Source organism: Amphiprion ocellaris, chromosome 11, assembly GCF_022539595.1.
Source record: "Amphiprion ocellaris isolate individual 3 ecotype Okinawa chromosome 11, ASM2253959v1, whole genome shotgun sequence".
NCBI classification, from domain to species: Eukaryota; Metazoa; Chordata; class Actinopteri; family Pomacentridae; genus Amphiprion; species Amphiprion ocellaris.
This window is the reverse complement of record NC_072776.1, coordinates 1,078,459-1,100,308: the sequence shown is the minus strand read 5'-3', so window position 1 is coordinate 1,100,308 and position 21,850 is coordinate 1,078,459. Positions and strand designations below refer to the sequence as shown.

The 21,850-nt window shown below is 37.9% G+C and overlaps 1 protein-coding gene and 1 long non-coding RNA gene across 2 annotated transcripts in view; one reads left to right on the top strand and one right to left on the bottom strand.

Annotated features, from left to right (window-relative positions):
- Positions 1-16,492, top strand: part of aff3 (AF4/FMR2 family, member 3) — a 29,191-nt gene extending 12,699 nt beyond the window's left edge. Inside the window, exons 6-19 of the mRNA XM_035957577.2 lie at positions 1,398-1,449; positions 2,517-2,551; positions 2,688-2,877; positions 6,837-8,786; positions 9,532-9,656; positions 9,760-9,925; positions 10,521-10,624; positions 11,565-11,628; positions 13,579-13,715; positions 13,806-13,877; positions 13,996-14,089; positions 14,231-14,280; positions 14,388-14,596; positions 15,762-16,492. Of these exons, the coding sequence (XP_035813470.2) occupies positions 1,398-1,449; positions 2,517-2,551; positions 2,688-2,877; positions 6,837-8,786; positions 9,532-9,656; positions 9,760-9,925; positions 10,521-10,624; positions 11,565-11,628; positions 13,579-13,715; positions 13,806-13,877; positions 13,996-14,089; positions 14,231-14,280; positions 14,388-14,596; positions 15,762-15,883 (3,370 nt within the window). The 3' untranslated portion in view covers positions 15,884-16,492. The remainder of the gene's footprint in view (positions 1-1,397; positions 1,450-2,516; positions 2,552-2,687; positions 2,878-6,836; positions 8,787-9,531; positions 9,657-9,759; positions 9,926-10,520; positions 10,625-11,564; positions 11,629-13,578; positions 13,716-13,805; positions 13,878-13,995; positions 14,090-14,230; positions 14,281-14,387; positions 14,597-15,761) is intronic.
- LOC129350021 (uncharacterized) overlaps positions 1-21,850 on the bottom strand; it is a 59,488-nt gene that overhangs the window by 16,122 nt on the left and 21,516 nt on the right. The gene's annotated exons all lie outside the window — the stretch shown is intronic.

Sequence of the window (21,850 nt, the reverse complement as noted above, 5' to 3'; positions counted from 1 at the left end):
CTCTGTGATCTGGAAGTTGTAATGTGGAAATGATAAACTGAGGCTGAATGTTGCTGAAATTGAATTTATTTTTCTTCAGAAATTTTAGGTTGTTCATGATGTTTTGTAAAAAGATAATTGCTTAAATGTCAACATTTTCAGAATGTACTTTTTTGCACTGAAACAGAGGAACAATTAGGAGTTGTGGTTATTTATAGGTTATTCTGCTGTGGTTTTACTGGTCCGGTCCACTTGAGATCAAATTGGGCTGAATGTGGAACCTGAACTAAGATGTTAGACACCCCTGTCTTTAGCAGTTGAAAACAATATTTTAAACTGACTGGTAGTATTTATCTCTATGAAAAATTCATTTTAAAATCTAAGTTTATGACAACAGACTGTATTGTTTTTGTAATTGGCTTATAAATTTAATTAACCCCAAGCAGTTTCTGAGTGCTTTTTTGCTCCTGTGACTTTTTTTAGTCACTGCAAACTTTTTTTCACTGCAGTATAAAGTCCTGCATCTCTATGGAAACAGCACAACGACGGCTGTAAGAAGAGAGAACTCAAATGCTTTTCTTGCAATATACCAGGGGTGTCAAACCCATTCTAGTTCACGTTCCACATTCAGTCCAGTTTAATCTCCAGTGGACCAGACCAGTAAAACCACAGCATAATAACCTAGAAATAACCACAACTCCTAATGGTTCCTTTGTTGTTGTGCAAAAAAGTCCATTCTGAAAATAATCACATTTAAGGAATTATCTTTTTAGTTGAAGTTGAATTTCAGCAACATTCATCCTCAGTTTATCATTTCCACATTACAACTTCCAGATCACAGAGTGTCTCCAAAGGAACACAACGATTAGTCACAGCTATCTGGAACTGAACCAGAGAGGATTTTACTTTTTGATCAAAACAAGTCAGAAAAAAAGACAAAAAACAACAAAACAAGACAAAATATTACAAAACCACACACAAAATGATAAAAGAACAATGACATGGTCTAGAAATTATTTGAAATTTACAGTTTTACAAATTTACAGTTTGCAGTGAATGTCTTCTCAGGAATTTTTACACTTTATAAAGTCGTCTCACGGGCCGGATTGGACCCACGGGCCGCATGTTTGACACCCCTGCATTATACCAAAGTTATAATGCCATAAATCGAAAGAAAAAAAAAGATAAAAATTTAAAGTTGAATTTCTTTGATTATTTATTTTACACATTTTGAAAAAGCTTTGTAATCTATCAGACTTAAATGTTGAAATCTTTGGATTCACTGATTGAAGCATATCCCATCAGACTGGGTGATGTTTCCAAACACATAAATATATTTTAGTGTCCATTTCTTTGAGTAATATATACATATAAGTTATATTAAAGGGAGCACTGGATTTATGACTGTCTGTTTTCAGCATGCTGGCTGATGACCTGAAGCTGAGCAGTGATGACGAAGACAATCAACGGGTAGGAAACGATCATCTTTTCATATCATCAACCATTTCTTTAACCCTCCTGTTGTCCTCATTTACGGGCACCAAAAAATATTGTTTCCTTGTCTGAAAAAAATCCAGAAATTCAGCAAAAAAAATCCCTAAATTTCTGAAAATTTGCAAAACCTTCGGGAAGAAAATTCCAACAATTCCTTAAAAGTTTCCCTTAAAAGTTTTATTTTAAAAAATACCCCAAATTTGGCAAGAAAATTCTCGTAAAAATTTTCAAAAATGAGTAAAAATCTTCCAAAAAAATCCTAAAAATATCTAAAATGATTACATACATATATATATATATATATATATATATATATATATATATATATATATATATATATATATATATATAAATCAGTAAAAACTTCTAATATTTTGTTCAGGAAGAAAATTCCAATACTTCCTTTAAAGTTTCCCTAAAAAGTTTATTTTTAAAAAATCAATAAATACCCCAAATTTGGTAAGAAATAAAAATGTAAAAAAAAAAAATAAAATTTAAAAACATAAAAATTGTAAATATTTTTTTAAAAATGAGTAAAAATCTTCTAAAAAAAAAAATTTCTAAAACCATCTAAAATGATTCCATATATAATCAGTAAAACTTCTAATATTTTCTTTAAGAACATTCACAAAAAAATCTACCAAAATCCAGCGAAATTCGTTGGATTTTGGTAATTTTTTTTGTGAATGTTCTTAAGAAATATTTTTAACATTTCTTTTTTTCCACCAAAACATTTTCAACAACTTCCCAAAAATGTTGAAAATGTGAACATCAGGAGTTTCACTGTGAAAATTTTTTTCCCCACATTTTCATGTTATTCTGCGAACATGAAAGGAACAAGAAAAAGAAAGTGCAAAGCAAAACTGTTGCTGAATGTTTGGCAGCTCCTCCTGAACGATGCCTGTTTTTCTGGTAGTATTTAATGCTGTTCTCACACACCCCTATGCCAAGTATGTGAAGACAATCAACCAGGAGAGGAAATGCACTGAGCCTTCTCTTTGCTGCAGCTGTGAATGATAAGTTTCTGTTTTCTTTCCCTAAAGCCGATCCATGAGTCAGTTTCTTGGGACAGACACAGGTATTCACTTTTGGTCATTGTGGAAATGATGTGTTTTTGTCTGTAAATGTAAGTTAAACTGTGTGAATAACAACAGTATGTGTGCCTGTACCTCCGCTGACCTCTCTCTGATGTTTATGTGTGTGTTGACTGACAGCCTGTCAGCACAGCGAGCGCACACAAATGGCAGGCGGGTGAGATATTCCAGCTCCAACTCTTCAGGTTCAGACTCCACCGTCGAGTCGGGCAGCAGCAGCCTTCATTCCCGGAGCCCCAGCCAGAGTCCAGAGGTTCACCCAGAGCCTGCGTCACCCGTCGACACTCATCCGTCGTGCCACAACGAGGAGGTAGGAAAAGCTCCTCTCCTGCTTTTCTGTCTGCACTACTCATGTCCCTTTGGGTGAATTCTCCACGGGGAGCAGTGGCCTCGAGGCAGGTGTGGGAGGGACGAAGGAATGAGGAATGCATGAGGGTTGGAGTGGGGGTTGAGGGCAGAGGCAGTGCTGGGAATTAGTGCCTTGGTGTCATGTCAACAAGGCTGTCTTAACCCTGGTGTTGTCCTGCGGGTCAAAATTGACCCGTTTTAAAGTTTGAAAATGTGGAAAAAAATATATTTTCATAGTGAAACTTCTGATGTCCACATTTTCAACATTTTTGGAAAATCTTTGAACATTTTTTGGTGGAAAAAAATAAATGTTAAAAATGTTTCTTAAGAACATTCACAAAAAAAATCAACCAAAATCCAGTGAAATTCACTGGATTTTGGTTGATTTTTTGTGAATGTTATTAAAGAAAATATCAGAAGTTCTATTGATATATATGGAATCACTTTAGGTATTTTTAGGATTTTTTTGGAAGATTTTTACTCATTTTTTGAAAATATTTTCTTCCCAAATTTAGGGAATTTTTAAAAAAAATAATACTTTTAAGGGAAACTTTTTGATGATATATTTTCACAGAGTGAAAACTTCCACATTTTTAACATTTTTGAAACATTTTTTGTGGGAAAAAAAAGAAATGTTAAAAATGTTTCTGAAGAACATTCACAAAAAAATCAACCAAAATCGAGTGAATTTCGCTGGATTTTGGTTGATTTTTTTGTGAATGTTCTTAAAGAAAATATCAGAAGTTTTACTGATATACATTTTATTTTATATTTTTGATATATATATTTTTAGGATTTTTTTGGGGGAAGAATTTCACTCATTTTTTTTTTTTAAATTACGTTTTTTTAAAAATATTTTTATTTCTTGCCAAATTTGGGGTATTTATTGATTTTTTTTTAATATAAAACTTTTAAGGGAAACTTTTAAGGAATTATTGGAATTTTCTTCCTGAAGGTTTTGCAAATTTTTAGAAATCTGGGGAATTTTTTTGCTGAATTTTTAAATTTTTTTTCAGACAAGGAAACAATATTTTTGGTGCCCATAAATGAGGACAACAGGAGGGTTAAAGAGGAAAGCCCTCAGGAGGTGGAAGTTCACCAGAACTAGAGTTCATTTTCACAACAATAATGCACGAGAGAACATGGAGCCGTTGGGTTTTTATTTATTATCATTTCTAATAAACGCTGACTGATTAGAGGGGTGGACACAGTCGGTACGATGGGTGTTTGGAGGTGCGGGGCTTTGTGGGGGTTTGGTTTACGAAGGGGAAACCTGCTCCTCTTTTATGAATGGAAGGCCCTGTAGCCGACTGTATTGCTAAACATGCACCACATTGGGCCCCTATAGAGCCAGAGAGGGAGAGTGTGTTTGTGGGGGGGTGGTGTACGCCATGTGTTTTCCATTTACTCGGGAGTGTTTGAGTGTCTCCCAAGGAAAAGCCTGGGGGTTGGATTTGTGGAAGCAGCAAATCCAGAGTTCCAGGTAGTGAGAGAAAAAGGGAGGGACAGAAAAAGAAGGGAGGGATGGAGGGAGGGGAGTCGAGACAGTACAAGAGATGCAGTGTCTTCTCTGGAAAGAGGGCGAGCGATGAGGGGAGGGTGGGTGAGGTGGGTGAGGCGGGGGTCAGTGTTTGACTTGAGGAATAGAGAGTTTTAATTTAGCTCCCGGTCAGCTACGACAGAAAAAGAGAAAGAGAGAAAGAAGTTTGCTCTGGAGCCGTGAGTACCCTCTCTGTTTTGTGTTACTGAGTGCTTTGTCATGTGTTCTTCTGATTCTTCTGGTTCGCAGCGAAGCAAACATTATGTGAGTCATTTGGCGTAATTGGATGGGGGTTGAGCCACTGGAAGCACAGAGTGACTGAGTCCATGTAGCGAGTACCGAAAGGAGGTCAGAATGTCAGCTGCAGCTCCGCTTTGTTGGCATAAATCATAATCACAGTCTGTCTTCTGAAATTTAAGTAGTTCCTAAAGCATCTGAGCTAGTGAGGTATTTATGTGCTGTGTTGTAAAGTTCAATTTGAATGTGCAGATGTTGATCCATCTGTCATTCCTCTACTTGGTTAACCTTCATGTCGTCCTGCGGGTCAAATTGACCCGCTTTAAAGTTTGAAAATGTGGAGAAAAAAAAATATTTTCACAGTGAAACTTCTGATGTCCACATTTTCAACATTTTCGGGAAATTTTTGAACATTTTTTGGTGGAAAAAAAGAAATGTTAAAAATGTTTCTGAAGAACATTCAGAAAAAAATCAACCAAAATCCAGTTCCTAAAGAAAATATGAGAAGTTTTACTGATATATATGGAATCACTTCAGATATTTTTAGGATTTTTTGGAAGATTTTTACTCATTTTTTGAAAATATTTACAGGAATTTTCTAGCGAAATTTGGGGATTTTTTTTTTTTTAAATAAAACTTTCAAGGGAAACTTTTAAGGAATTATTGGAATTTTCTTCCTGAAGGTTTTGCAAATTTTCAGAAATTTGTGGATTTTTTTTTGCTGAAGACAACAGGAGGGTTAAATATAACATTAACCCTCCTCCAAAAAATATTAAAATATAAATAATAATATAAATATTAAAATTCTTGTAAATATTTTCAAAAAATGAGAAAATATATTCCAAAACATATCCGATAATTATATCTAAAGTGATTACGTATTTATCAGTAAAACTTCTAATATTTTCTTTAAGAACATTCACAAAAAATGGTTGATTTTTTTGTGAATGTTCTTAAGAAACATTTTTAACATTTCTTTTTTCCACCAAAAAATGTTCAAAGATTTCCCAAAAATGTTGAAAATGTGGACATCAGAAGTTTCACTATGAAAATATATATTTTTTCCCACATTTTCAAACTTTAAACCGGGTCAATCTGACCCACAGGACGACACGAGGGTTAAAGATTGAACTGAAAACTGTATTAACCTTTTTGAGCTCCATGCAATTTCTGGGTTTTTGGCTCATTTTAGAGTCCTTTCTTCTCTGCAGTGTAAAGTCCTGCACTTCTACAGAACAACAATGGCTAGAAATACAGAGAACTTGGGAATGTTGTCTGTGCACCAGTTATAATGTCATAAATCAATGAAAAAAAAGAGGGATTTTTTTTTTACAAACATTGAAAAAAGCCTGGAATAAACATGCACAACATTTTTCCAAGTTCCCACATGCGTTACCAATGCTGGGGAAAAATGGTAGCTCTGCATTCTTTAGATGTTTTACTACTTACACTTTTGTTTCCAGACTTTTCTCCATCTGCTCTGTGTACACACAGCCTGCAGTTCAGCCCAAAAGTCAAATAATTTTTGTCATGTGACCATTGGTTGCAGCTGAGTCTGTAATGGCTTCATGGCTGTGGGGACGAGTGCAGAATTTTTTCTTTTTTACAGAATCTGGCTTGGGAAAATTGTTTATTTGGGGGGGATTTGTTTTTTCTTTAAAAAGAAGACATTTGTAATAAAGCGATCTTGATGAAATATCATGGTTTTGTGCTTAGATTTGGTTCCATTTTCTAATTTTTACAGATGAGTCATCAAGGACCACCAAAAAGTTGAAAATCTGACAGTTCTTTCTGTTTGTACAGTTTTTAAATGTGATAAATAGTGTAAATTTGGTGAGTTTCTTAAATCTGCTGGTGTCAAAATAGCCTCTTTTTAATTATTATTATTATTAGCCACTCTAAAATGCTATTTACACAGTTACATCATAAATATTACAATAATATGAACTATAGTTTTACAGAAAAGGAAATTCAATCAAATCCGAGAACCCGAATTGCATTAAAAAATAATGTCTGTATATATATGGGCTCAAGAAATGTGTAAAAACTGAATGAATCTCAGCAAAGTTTTACATGTATCTACTTTCTGATTAATATTTACCGTTTCGTTCCTTGTGTGTTTGTGTGTTTGTGTGTTTTTAAAGACTGACCATCCCTCTGCTGCCCAGTGGCAGTTAGATAAATGGCTGAAGAAGTCCCAAAAAAAATCTGCCCAAAGTGAACAAGATCCCTCTCAGAGCATTCCCAGACACCTGCTCTCACCTCACACCCAGCGAGCCCCATCTCCAGCCCTGTCGTGGGACAGCAATCAGGAATACAGTCCCAGCCAAAGTCCCATTCCCAGCCCGCAGTTCAGTTACAGCCACAACCACGGCTCCTTACCGAGCCCCGGTTACAGCTACTGTCCGAGTCCCAGCCCCTTCCCTAGCACTTGTCCAAGTCCCAGCCCTAGTCCAAGACATAGCCCGATCCCCAGTCCAGTTCCAAGTGTTTGCCCCAGTCCGTGCGGGAGCCCAGGAGCCAGCCGTAGCCCTAGCCCTATACCGAGAGATCCTCCAAGAAGCCCCAGTCCCAGTGTACCTGCTCCTTCCAGGGTTTGCCACTACCCCGAGGTTCAGAGTCACCACCCTGGCCTGACAACCAATCCCCACAGGACAAAAATCCGGCCATGGATTGCCCCTAATGCCGACACGAAGAGCAAGCCCACAAGTAACACTCATCTTCAGCACAGGCCTAAGCATCGACCCCCACCGGACCGAGACCAAAACCAAAACCAAAGCAAGTCAAAGATTTCGGTGGTTTTATCCTCTAATCAAAGTCAAAGCTGCAAATCTAGACTTAAACCTATTTTTCATTCCAGCCCTAAAGAGCTTGCTGAGGTTCCCCAAGCTAAAAACACATCACATCACCAGAGTAGCAGGTCCAACCCTAGGTCCCGGCCTCCGTTTCAACCGAGCTCACAGCGTAGTCCCACGAGGGCAAAGCACTTAGTCCCCTCTAGTTGTGAAGCCAACACTGGTCACAGTTCTCACTCCCAATCTACCTCTAAAGCTGCTCATAATTCTAGCACTGGGTTGAACCGTCGGTCCATCTCTAGCCTAAAGCATAGGTCCAAGTCTTTGGAGGCTACAGCTCCAACATCTACACATGTTAATCAGGCAAAATCATCACAGAAGAAACCCGAAGCGAAGGAACAGGAAGTGGAACACAGAAGGGATCATCTGACCCACGTAGAGAGGAGAAAACATGAAAGAAAGGAGGACAGACACAGGGAGAAACTAGAGGGGAAACCGGAGAGAAAGGAAGACAAGAGGCTGGCGGAGGAGCAGCTACTGAGACGTCCCTGGATTCATAGTTCGGCTGAAGAAGAGGAGGAGGAAGAGGAGGACGACGGAGTGATAGAACGGCAGAGGAGGAGAGAGGAGGCAGCAAGAGGAGAAAACAGGAGGAAGAGGGAGCAGCAACACCGACACGAATGGCCAAAACAGAGAGGGCCGAGCAGCAGCGAGCGACACCGCCTTCAGGACGACTCGCACCATCAGGGGAGGACAAAGAAGGGACCCAGAAGTGAGGAGGACAGAGACTTCTCACCTCCTCTTCCTTCACGTTCCCCGTCTCCTCATAGACCCTCTTCCTCGGCCTCTTCCTCTTCAAATTCAGATTCAGAATCTGAATGTCAGGCTCCAGTTGCCAAAGCTCCAGCAGACTCCACCTCTCACAAGAGACTCACCAAGAAAGGCCAAGACCCCGGCGGACCTGACGCCAACAGGCCGAGGGTGGTGCAGCCCCGAGGAGCCAGCTCAGGTACCCCAAGCAAGGAGCAGCAAAGTGAGGGGAAGCAAAAACTCTACACCCTGGTCCCATTTGGGCGAAGTGAAAAGGCCCAACCTTCCTCCCAGCGAGGGCTGAGGAATCTGGTGGTGCACATAGACCTCTGTCTTCTCAAGAGGGTCCCAGACAGCACGACTAACTCCCCTGTGAAGAAGCCGTCCTCTTCCTCCTCTTCTGCATCAAACAAGGACAAGCAAAGAGAGGCTATGAAACACCTGTTTGTTCCCGAGACGCCCACGAAAGACAACAAAAGGAAACGCAAGGTAGACAATGTGCATGTTCAGTTTTCTCCTTGGCTGAATGTTTCTACAAGTTGCTGTGCATAGATGATTGATTTTTTTGTGAATGTTCTTAAAGAAAATATTAGAAGTTTTACTGATATATATGGAATCACTTTAGATATTTTTAAGATTTTTTTTGGAAGATTTTTGCTCATTTCTTGAAAATAATTTCTTGCCAAATCTGAGGGACATTTTTTAAATAATACTTTTAAGGGAAATTTTTTTTGATGATATATTTTCACAGTGAAAACTTCCACATTTTTGGAGAATTTTTCAACATTTTTTGGTGTCAAAAAAAAATCTTTAAAAAAATGTTTAAGAACATTCCGAAAAAAAATCAACCAAAATCCAGCAAATTTTGCTGGATTTTGGTTTATTTTTATGTGAATCTTCTTACGAAAATATTAGAAGTTTTACTGATATATATGGAATCACTTTAGATATTTTTAGGATTTTTTTGGAAGATTTTTACTCATTTTTTGAAAATATTTACAAGAATTTTCTTGCCACATTTGCGGGGTTTTTTAAAAAATAAAACTTTTAAGGGAAACTTTTAAGGAATTATTGGAATTTTCTTTCTGAAGGTTTTGCAAATTTTCAGAAATTTGGGGAATTTTTTTGCTGAATTTTTGGATTTTTTCAGACAAGGAAACAATATTTTTTGGTGCTCATAAATGAAGACAACAGGAGGGTTAAATCATGCATACGTGTGTTTGTGTGTGACCAGCTGGAGAATGGTGTGTCTCACAGAGAAAGCAAGAGAAGCCTTCCTTATGCAAATGACCTCTCAGGTCCCACAGAGTCCTCGTCTCTCACAGCTGAGAACCTTGTGACTGGAACCACGCACAATGGGTAACAAACATTTTGTCTCAGAAATGCAATTCATGCTTACAAAGGTGCAGTGCCAGTCCCCTATTAAGTGGTGTTTGCATCCGTATGATGTGTGCACTTGCAGGTACTTGGAGGAGTACCTGGACAGTAAGAGGCCACTGTCCCCCCTGTCTCCCTTGTCTCCCCTACCGCAGAGCCCCGAGTCCACCAAATCTACCTCCAAAACAAAAGCTCCAGAGCAGCAGAACACCCCCAAGAACAAAGACAAGAACAGAGATTCAGCCATAAAGGTAGCACACACTGGAAAAAATGCCCCTCTCAAAACAAGAAAAAAAACTTGTTTCAAGGAACTTTTACCTTGAAATAAGTGAAAAAATCTGCCAATAGATCAAGTGAAAAATGTCTTGGTAAGATTCCGTGAAGTAAGATATGATATTTAGAATCTTGAGATCTTAAAATTAGCTGAGAAAACTTATTTTAAGCTCTATTTTACCAGGATTGTCAAGATTAGGTGTCTTAAAATAAGCCAGACACGCTTAAAAAAATTAATAGTTTTTCACTCAGAAATAGATTTTTGCTTTCATGTAACCTCCTAATTTAAGATATATTAAACTTATTTTGAGTTTTCTTGTAAAATACAACTCAAAACAAGATAATTTCAAGATTGTTTGGATATTTCAGATGCATTGTCTTAAAACAAGCCCCTCCATCTGCTGAAATGTCTCTTGAGTGAATTTATCTTAAATCAAGTGGGATGAGACATTTTGACTAAAAATAAGACAAACAGACTTGGTAAGATTTAGAGTTTTTGCAGTGCAGAACAGCTGCTTGTTTAGCTCATCACAGCTATGATGCTGATTTATTTCACCGCTTTTCTACACTCAGCCCAAGATGGAAGTGGAATGTGTTAAAGTGTCAAAACAGCCTCAACCACCATCCGAGACGTGGGGCCCTGCAGGACACCGAGGGACTGTACCAAACCACGAAACGTGAGCAGTCACACTTAGACATCACTGCACATGTAGCAGACTTAAAATGATCGCTCACAGTCCACAGGATCAGCACATTTACTCTATAAAGGAGAGGCACAGGTCACAACACACACACACACACACACACACACACACACACACACACACACACACACACACACACACAGCAGTGTAGTGTCTCTCTCTCTCTCTCCTCATCAGAACCCGTACGGCTTTTTAAAAAATATCTATATATATTACACAGCAAATAAACAACAACAAACAAAATACATAACATCAAAAGCCACCTATAAAGGAGAGGTACAGGTCACAACACAGCGACACACACAGGCAGCAGTGTAGTCTCTCTCTCTCCTGCAGCAGGCTGAACACATGCGAATGAGAACGACAATCCGCGGTAATTATCAGAAAATCGTTTTAAAACATAAGTTTAACCGATCAAAATTACAATCAGAATTCACTCAAAAATCATTAATATCTATTCCTTACGTTTTTATGAAGTCTTGAAGAGCCTAACAATATTTTACGGCCGTTAGATCAACAATTAAGCAGGAGCATCACCGTAAGTCTTACCTCATCAGAAGCCGTCTGGCTCGTCACGTGATGGTCACGTGTGCCTCGTACGTGTGTGCCACTAATTAATGACCCCCCCGCTACAACAGGTAAACTGGAACCATATATAGACAAATATAAACTACTTGACTAAAGAAACAGAGGAATAGCCCCAAAATAATAACGGAAATAATATTCACATTTTGAGAAGATTCACCAAAAAATATATACATTACATTCAATTATTTACTCAGCTACACACAGCCCACACTGTTTGTCAGATAAACAGACAGCAGACACGTGTGTGACTTACTGATGGCGTGAAAAAAATAAACACTGTACTGAACTCTCTCTATTATTCCTATGTTTTTGTGTAATTTTCCAGTCCTCACCATGCTGAGTACTACTTACATGAAGCTAAGAGGATGAAGCACCGTGCTGATGCGATGGTGAGTCACTGATCTTTCATGGATGTTGTACAGTCACTGAAAAAATCCGCTTTTGGGTAACACAAATATCAGTTATAAAAGCAGTTTAATATCAGTAAGCATTGAAGCAGCAGAATTCACATGACAGATTGGTTTCCATGGAATGTGCTTCAGAGAAAAACATACGAAGTTGTGTATGCATGTGCTAAATTATGTACGTACATTATACTTTTGTTCTTTTCACTTTTGAAAGTTTCACAACTGTTAACCCTCCTGTTGTCTTCATTTACTGGCACCAAAGAATATTGTTTCCTTGTCTGAAAAAAATCCAAAAATTCAACAACAAAATTCCCCAAATTTCTGAAAATTTGCAAAACCTTCAGGAAGAAAATTCCAATAATTCCTTAAAAGTTTCCCTTAAAAGTTTTATTTTTTAAAAAATCAATAAATCCCCCAAATTTGGCAAGAAATAAAAACTTTTAAAAATTTAAAAATATAAATTGTAAATATTTTTTTTAAAAATTTGTAAAAATCTTCAAGAAAAACTCCCAAAAATACATAAAATGACTCCATATATATCAGTAAAACTTCTAATATTTACTTTAAGAACATTTAGAAAGCAAAATCAACCAAAATCCAGCAAAATTTGCTGGATTTTGGTTGATTTTTTTTGTGAATGTTCTTAAAGAAACATTTTTTAAGATTTCTTTTTTTATACCCAAAAATGTTCAAAAGTTTTCCAAAAATGTTAAAAATGGGGAAGTTTTCACTGTGAAAATATACCATCAAAAAAAGTTTCCCTTAAAAGTATTATTTTTTTTAAAAAATCCCCCAAATTTGGCAAGAAAATATTTTCAAAAAATGAGTAAGAATCTTCCAAAAAAAACCTAAAAATATCTATGTGAATGTTCTTATGAAACATTTTTAGCATTTATTTTTTTCCACCATGAAATGTTCAAAGATTTCCCAAAAATGTTGAAAATGTGGACATCAGAAGTTTCACTGTGAAAATATTTTTTTTCCCACATTTTCAAGCTTTAAAATGGGTCAATCTGACCCACAGGACGACACGAGGGTTAAGGAAATCAAATAACCTACTATGGAGTAAGACTATTTCAGCTACAAAATACAATAAAAACTACAATTTGGTGATAGTCCGGGTAAACCAATGACTATGTCGAGCTTTCCACGGGAAAAGAGGTAGTTGAAGAACATTTTCTGATCCACAGGTTTATGGAGAGATTTGTCCTGATGTGTTTAGCGTAGCTTAGCACGAAGACCTGGCTCAGGGTCACAGAGTTAAGAGAAACTACAGATCATGTTACAGTGGGATCACACCAGCCCCGACGCCTCTTTGTATGTTGTTGTTTAGACTCAGAAGCAGCCTGTTTGGTAGGCATTACAATATTATTACATGACTGCTCTCATGGGTCGGGCCACATCTCAGTTAAACACCCGTCAAGTTTCGTGACCGCATCTTGCACGGTTGTGATCGTGTTGACAAGATCTGTCCACACACAGGCAGACACATAAACACCTGTCAGAGCACTCAAAACTACCTTTGTGGTAGATCCCACTGCAGTGGCTACTTCCAGGACCACAATTTGCCACGATGGCAACACACACAAACACTCCGAAAAGGTGAAAACAGAACCAACTACGCTTTCACAACGGGTAAAATTATGCAGTTTCCAAGTGCACCAAATTGGTTAATTATGGACTGTTTTCTCCTCCAAACAGGTAATGGAATCAGAAAAGCATGCAGAGCAACTTCTCTTTAATTTAATTTAATTTAAATCATGACTCTCAGCTGTATATGTTTATATTGTCACCAAGACAAAACTTTGCCATTTTCAAATCCTGTCACAACAGACAAGTCTTGCTTCTGAACACATTGTTGAAGTATTCTTTTAATCTCCACTTTCCATCTTTGACTCTTTTCTCTGCCTTTGTCTTGCATTTTTCTTCCAGGTGGATAAGCTCGGGAAGGCTGTGAACTACGTCGACGCTGCTCTCTCCTTCATGGAGTGTGGAAAAGCAATGGAGGAAGGGCCACTGGAGGCAAAATCTCCTTATACCATGTACTCAGAGACGGTGGAGCTCATTAGGTAAACTTCATATTGACGCGAGTAATTTGAACTTGGACATGGAGATAAACACGAACTGCAGCTCCAGAGCTAACAGCCCTGTGTCTTCAGGTATGCAATGAGGCTGAAGAGCCACTCGGGGCCCGGGGCGAGACAGGAAGACAAACAGCTGGCGGTTCTGTGGTGCGTATGTCATCTCCTTTGTTTATGTCTCATCTATCATCACGCTGAAGGACCTGCACTTTGAGGATGATTTGTGTTCTGTGTGAGTCTCTCTTGATTTGTGTTTGTGTATCCACAGTTTCCGATGCCTTGCCCTCCTTTACTGGCAGATGTTTCGTTTAAAGAAGGACCACGCACTGAAATACTCCAAAGTGCTGCTCGACTATTTTAAGGTGCGTCTAAAAACGACAAGTCTGTTTCCATTTCCACTCAGACAAAGAGACTTTTTTCTCTTTTCGGTTTATGGACAGGTAGAACACAAACATTTAGGTGTGGATGATTTAAGAAGCCTCATTATTTTCTTGTTATTACAGAGTTCTCCCAAAGTGCCTACTACACCACCCTGTTGGACTGACTCTAGGAAGTAGGTGGATAATAACTCTGCACTACAGGCTGTCTGTTTATTCCACTTGGCTCCTCTCCAGCCACTGAAGCTTCACTGTTCTGCTCTACATGTGCTTTCACTCCCAGGGGTGCAGGAGGACCCCCTTCTTCACTCTCACCTAATGCCATACACATCAGTCGAGGTTCACATGGGGGCAGCAGCAGCTCTGCGTCACTCATAAGCATTCCCCAACGCATCCACCAGATGGCAGCCAACCACCTGAACATCACCAACAGTGTCCTGTACAGCTACGAATACTGGGAGGTGGCAGACAACCTGGCCAAGGAGAACAAAGGTACATGGTGGCAGCAAACTATCACACTGCAAAAACTCTAAATCTTACCAAGTCTGTTTGTCTTATTTTTAGTCAAAATGTCTCATCCCACTTGATTTAAGATAAATTCATGTAACAAGAGACATTTCAGCAGATGGAGGGACTTGTTTTAAGACAATATATCTTAAATATCTTGTTCAGTCAAACAATCTTGAAATTATCTTGTTTTGAGTTGAATTTTTGAGTTGAATTTTAGTAGAAAACTCAAAATATGTTTAACCATAATTGACCTGTTTTAAAGTTTGAAAATGTGGGAAAAAATATATTTCCACAGTGAAACTTCTGATGTCCACATTTTCAACATTTCTGGGAAATCTTTGAACATTTTTTGGTGGAAAAAAGAAATGGTAAAATGTTTCTTAAGAACATTCACAAAAAAAATCAACCAAAATCCAGCGAATTTCACTGGATTTTGGTTGATTTTTTTGTGAATGTTCTTATAGAGAATATTAGAGAATATTTTACTGATATATATGGAATCACTTTAGATATTTTTAGGATTGTTTTTGGAAGATTTTTACTCTTTTTTGAAAATATTTACAAGACTTTTCTTGCCACATTTGGGGGATTTTTCAAAAATAAAACTTTTAAGGGAAACTGTTAAGGAATTATTGGAATTTTCTTCCTGAAGGTTTTGTAAATTTTCAGAAATTTGGGGAATTTTTTTGCTGAATTTTTGGCATTTTTTTCAGACAAGGAAACAATATTTTTTGGTGCCCGTAAATAAAGACAACAGGAGGGTTAATACATCTCAAATTAGGAGGTTACATGAAAGCAAAAATCTATTTTTGAGTGAAAAACTACTATTTTTGAAGCATATCTGGCTCATTTTAAGATACCTAAGCTTAACAATCCTGGTAAAATAGAGCTTCAAATAAATTTCCCTAGCTAAATTTAAGATCTCAAGATTCTAAATATCTTATCTTATTTCAAGAAATCTTACCAAGCCATTTTTCACGTGTTCTATTGGCAGATTTTGTCACTTATTTCAAGGTAAAAGTTCATTGAAACAAGTTTTTTTTTTTTTGTTTTGAGAGGAGCATTTTTTCCAGTGCATGAAAAAGTCAAGCATCTAATTTCTGTGTTTTGGATTCCTTACGAGCTCCGTCTTCCTTTCTTATTACAGAGTTCTTCAACTACTTGAATACACTGTCTGGGCCATTGACTCTGCACAGTAGCATTGCTCACGCCGTCCAGTACACCAGGCAGGCTCTTCAGTGGATTCGCATCAGTGCCAAACTTAACTAACACGGAGAGGTTTAACTGTAACCTGCACAATGGATCTCCAGGATCATTTACTGTAGAGGAGACAAAACTCTGGATCTATGCAGCTAACCGGAAGCACTGGTGTGGATACCTACTGTCCAAGAAGGCGGATGAAGTCCCACAGAGCCTGTCATCTTTGTAGTATGTTGAGGTGCTTCCTCACTGTGTGCATAACCTTCTGAAGGAGCAATCTCCCCGTTTACCTGCACGCACCTTCTTCTTCCTCATTTTTGGGTTCATCTGAGGAGTCGTGTGAGCTGTGGATGATTGAAGTCTCGAATCATTTGCCAAACGTTCCGTGGACCTGAAAGAACTCACATAAGGTCGTATGTACAAAGTCATATTCTGGACTTTTTCTCTGGGGCCAAAACAGGAGAAGATGCTACAAAAAAAGGACCAACCAATCCTATACCACTTTCTCCAAAGTAGAAAACTTGTCTGCATCATTTTCTAATGAAGGTTGTACTGACTTACTTTTAAAGTATCTAATATTTTTACTTTTATGTGTTTTTACTGTGCAATATTTGATGGATTATTTGTTTTTAGAAAAAAAAGGAAAAAGTATGAGAGAATAAAATGTTGGTGAGTTTATCTGCTAAAGTTTGAGGTCCTTTTTTTTTTTTTTTTTTTTTTTTTAATAAAACTTTACTTTTTACTTTACTTGAGTGTTTGCTTGTGTAACCGGAGGAAATCTTAAGTTGACTAAGTCACATGTTTACTGTATTGGCTCTGGTTCAGGAACACAGGATGAGTCACACATTTTATGCTTCAACTTCACTGGAGACAAAGATTGTTTGAAGCACCAGCTTATGAAACTCTGTAAATCCAGACGATGCTAAAATAGAATTTTGTTGCAGCTCTTTCACTCATTTTTTAAAAATGATTTGAATCATGAAACACAAGGCCATTGGCTCAGAGGAAACAAAACACGGGCATTTTACAAACAGGGAACTGTATATTCAGTTGAATAAGTGCTTACATCATTAACTTAGGTAAAAGTACATCACAATATAATAATAAATCTTATTTCTATAGCACCTTTCAAAACTAGAGATTCTAGATTGTCACTAGGGAACCAAAGGAGAGAAGGTATGGTCAGACTACATAGCAGTTTATAGTCTCAGCTGCTTTTGCTTTGGTTTAAGAAAATTCTTCCTCAGTCAGCTCTCAAGTCTAGTATTATTTTTAAGCAAGGTTTATCTAATAAACTTGCAAATGAGTGTAGGTGGACACATGCTGAATGCTGTTCTTTGATGCTGCTGCTTTTGAATGATATTTGGTATGGATTTATGAACATTTATGAGCTGCGTGTTCTCAGTCACTGTTACTTGAGGGTTTTTTTTTTTTCTCAGTTGTTAGCACTGTCGCCTCACAGCTAGAAGATCCCTGATTTGCATCCCAACCTTCCTAGGATCTTTCAGTGTGGAGTTTCCATGATCTCCCTGTTCATGTGTGGGTTTTCTCCGAGTAATCCAGCTTCCTCCCACAGTCGAAAAACACACTGAGGTTAAGCCTCGTGTCGTCCTGTGGGTCAAAATTGACCCGTTTTAAAGTTTGAAAATGTGGAAAAAAATATATTTTCACAGTGAAACTTCTGATGTCCACATTTTTGGGAAATCTTTGGACATTTTTTGGTGGAAAAAAAGAAATTTTCAAAATGTTTCTTATGAACATTCACAAAAAAAATCTACCAAAATCCAGCGAATTTCACTGGATTTTGGTAGATTTTTATGTGAATGTTCTTAAAGAAAATATTAGAAGTTATACTGATATATATGGAGTCACTTTAGATATTTTTAGGATTTTTTTGGAAGATTTTTACTCATTTTCTGAAAATATTTACAATAATTTTTTGCCAAATTTGGGAATTTTTTTAAAACTAAAATTTCAAGGGAAACTTTTAAGGAATTATTGGAATTTTCTTCCTGAAGGTTTTGCACATTCTCAGAAATTTGGGGAATTTTTTTGCTGATTTTTTTGATTTTTTTCAGAAAAGGAAACGATATTTTTTGGTGCCCGTAAATGAGGACAACAGGAGGGTTAAGCCTATAGGAACTTGCTTTGTCTCCAAAATGTGACTCTAAACTGATCAGTGTCCCCCACAACATGAGCAACACACACACACACACACACACACACACACACACACACACACACACACACACACACACACATCGCTCACCCACCTCTGACTCTCCATCCCTGCAACCACTTACTGCTGCACCAGCACATATGTCGCGGATGAAGCTTCAGCATCCGACGTCTGGTGCCATAGCAACAGAGAACAACCAATAAGGGCGGTTCTTTGGGACACCCACCAACCTTGGGTCAACAGCATCTGTGGCATCTTTTATTCCAATGACAGACGACATTTATTCTTATCTCCTTCGGCTGCTTAATTCCCCTCTACTTCATATAAAGGCAGCTGTATGTTTATAAAAGCATGCTCCACTGCTTTAATTAATCTCAAACAGCTAGTAGATCACATGTCCAAGTCAAGTTGTTGTCTGATGCTGATAATTCTTCTATGTGCTGCTATGATGAGGTCCTGCTGTATAGACATTATGTAGCTCCATACATATTTATGTGGACATAAAGAGAAGAAGGAACTAGAATGCAATCTACAGGATGACTTTCACTCAGGCAGGGCTTGGTCAATATGTTTTTTTTTCAAGGCAAATACCAAATAAGTCCCATAACTGATATCTGGAACTGATATTTCCTATGATAGCAGAAAAAAATTACAACCTTGGTGTCAAAATTAAGAAAAACAAATTCCAGCACAAAACTTTGTTCAAATGCCATAGAATTATGATATAGATACAAGATACTGACACAGCTAATCAGAAAAATGCTAAATATCAGATCTGATAATTAACCTTTCGACCTCTTTAACTAAGCCCCCCATCTGATCAGTCTCTGATCAGATGGGCATTTCTCTGAGCATTTCTTGAATGATAACAACCATTAAAAAAGACTCCAGTCTGGGTTTTGGTGAGACTGGAGTGTCTGCAAAAAAACAACCCCCCCAAAAAAAACTCATTTAGAATTAGTCAAAGTTTTAAATTTTTCAGAGAAAAATAAAATACAATGTCCACTTCCTGTCTGGTGCCATAGCAACAGATAACAACCAATAAGAGGGATCAGGAGGGCAGGACCAGCCTTGGGTCAACAGCCTGCAGGGCGTCTTTTATTCTGTAGTCTGGTGCAAACTAATCCAACGACAGATGACGTTTACTTTTGATTTTCCTGGGCTGTGACCTACTTTACTCTCCTGAACACACAGACAGCTGTATGTTATAGAGGAGGAGATTTGAGAAGCAGTTGACAGTTTGTCCTCTGCTGCTTCAATTAACCTGGGAAAAAAAAGCTAATCAGAGTCACGTGTCCAGATCAAATCAGCTCTGACGTATGAAACAGCGAGAGGTTGGGCTGATTTCTGCAGCTGGATCTGATCCGAGAGCAGCTGATCTCACTGCGTGATGAGGATTCTGCAATGTGCATATTGGGCTATTGTATTATTATGATTTGTGTGTGTGTATGTGTGTGTGTGTGTGTGTGTGTGTGTGTGTGTGTGTGTGTGTGTGTGTGTGTGTGTGTGTGTGTGTGTGTGTGTGTGTGTCGCCGTGACGCTGCAGCCCCGTTCATCCCGCACGTGCCTCTGCGTCACGGCCGTTACTTGCCTGCGCAACGAACCGGCCATCTGAGGACATCCGAGCCAGACAGTACACACACACACACACACACACACACACACACACACACACACACACACACACCGGGAGAAAAAAAACACTAGACTGCTCCCTATAGATCGTCTGCCGCAGAAAAGCAGGCATGAACATAATGTACACAAACACCTCCGGACGCGCCAGCTGTACCAGAACCAACCCAGCAGCTCCGCACCGCCAGGTAACATGTGCGTAACCTGTGCGTCAAAGTGCCGCGGAGGTGTCAGACCGACTGGGTCAAACCCGAACCTCGCACAGCCTCCAGGAACTCTCACGGTCAATTCAGGTGACATGCACTGGGTTATCCGCATAGTGGCAGTGTTACAGCACAACTTGGAGCTGAAAACAAGAAGCCGGGGGACGACAGGAGTCAAGCTCGATACCAAAAGGCGCACGGACACAGGAAGTGGAGTGCATTTTGGTTTTGAAAGTAAAATACAGTTTATGCAAGACTAAATGCTGCAGGCAAGCTATCGGTAATTAGAATGTATTTATGCATTTACTTTAAAGCGAGGTGAAGCTGAGAGCAGTCTTGAGGAAGAAAGTGACTGGATGCAACAAAAATATTCGTGTTTTTAGTTGTTTGGGACCCAAAACACCAAAACTAAATTCTGTAAAATATTTTGGCAGAATTATGAGAATTTCATGAGCAGTCAGACTGGTGATTCTTCTCCTTCTTCTTCTTTTTCTTCTTCTTCTTATTAAAGATAAGATGGTCTTAAAATAAGATTAAGATTATTAAGAAGATCTTACCCAAAATGTTATGTATAAGGGTTCAATATCTCCAAAAATATAACTGCCACAGCTGTGAGATTTGGTAAAAACACAGACCAAATAGCTTCCAGCAGACAAAAATAGTTTAATGGCTCCAACAGAAGCTATATTTTTAATTACTGTGAAAATAGCAAAAAACAAACTGGAACCTTGGCTTCCAAAAAGGGATGCGGTCACATTCAAAAGTCAGGTCAACTCTTGTTTTACTTTGAAAATATATACATTCATCATGTCATATCTGCATCATCATGGGATGGTTATGAGTTTTAGTCTAGATGTATTATATTATAACTGTTTGTGTCTTTTGGCGTGCTCACAAGAAAGCTTTGTAATCAAGTAAACAGAGGAACGCCTCCAAAATGTCAGATATCTAAGGTTGTATTTGAAATAATTCTCACACATTTGATTAATATTGTCATCCAGCATCGTTTTAGAGTAGTATGGATGTTTTAGAATAGTACAACAGGGGAAGACGGCTGCTGCTTTTACCTCAACAGCTTTGAGACTTCAGGTTAATGAAACTTTTTTTTTTAATTTCAACTGAAATAATGAGGTTATCAGGGCCGGTGTTGAAATGTGGAACATCACGAACATTTGAAATCAATCACATGGAACAAAAATGGTTTGGTTTCCTGACATTCAAAATCCTAGAACTACAGCAACAGGATGCTGTGGTGATACTGTCTGGAAAAGTGGTCCTTAAATATGTTAAAATCCAAGGCTTTGGCCCGTCTGGATTCTATACTCAGCTCAGGGTCCAGCGACATTTGGACAGGAGCCCTGGCTCTGTCTAAATGGTAGCATCAGAGCGAGAACAGCCAGGTTCTGTAACAGTTTCATTCAACCAAGCCATCAGACTCTTGAACTCACAATAATACTTCTGGGATACCGTGGTCACTGTGAAAACGTAACTGCTGATACTTTTTTCAATGTACGTGCAATACATAAACATGTGCGTATTTTTATATATATATATATATATATATATATATATATATATAAATAAATAAATAAAAAAATAAATAAAATAGAATAGAATAGAATAGAATAGACACTTTATTGTCAACCAGAACATGCACTAGCTGGTGCACATGATGACTGAAATTCCGATGCAACAAGATCTCCATCGGACTGATAAATACTAAAACCAAAAAATTTATATATATAAAAATTTCAGGTCGGAATTTCAGTCATCGTGTGTACCGGCTAGTGTATGTTCTGGTTGACAATCTATTCTATTCTATTCTATTCTATTCTATTCTATTCTATTCTATTCTATTCTATTCTATTCTATTGTATTTTATTCTATTCTATTCTATTCTATTCTATTCTATTCTATTCTATTCTATTCTATTCTATTCTATTCTATTCTATTCCATTCTATTCTATTCTATTCTATTCTATTCTAAAACCAACATGACCCCACGAGTCAGGTCAACTGTTG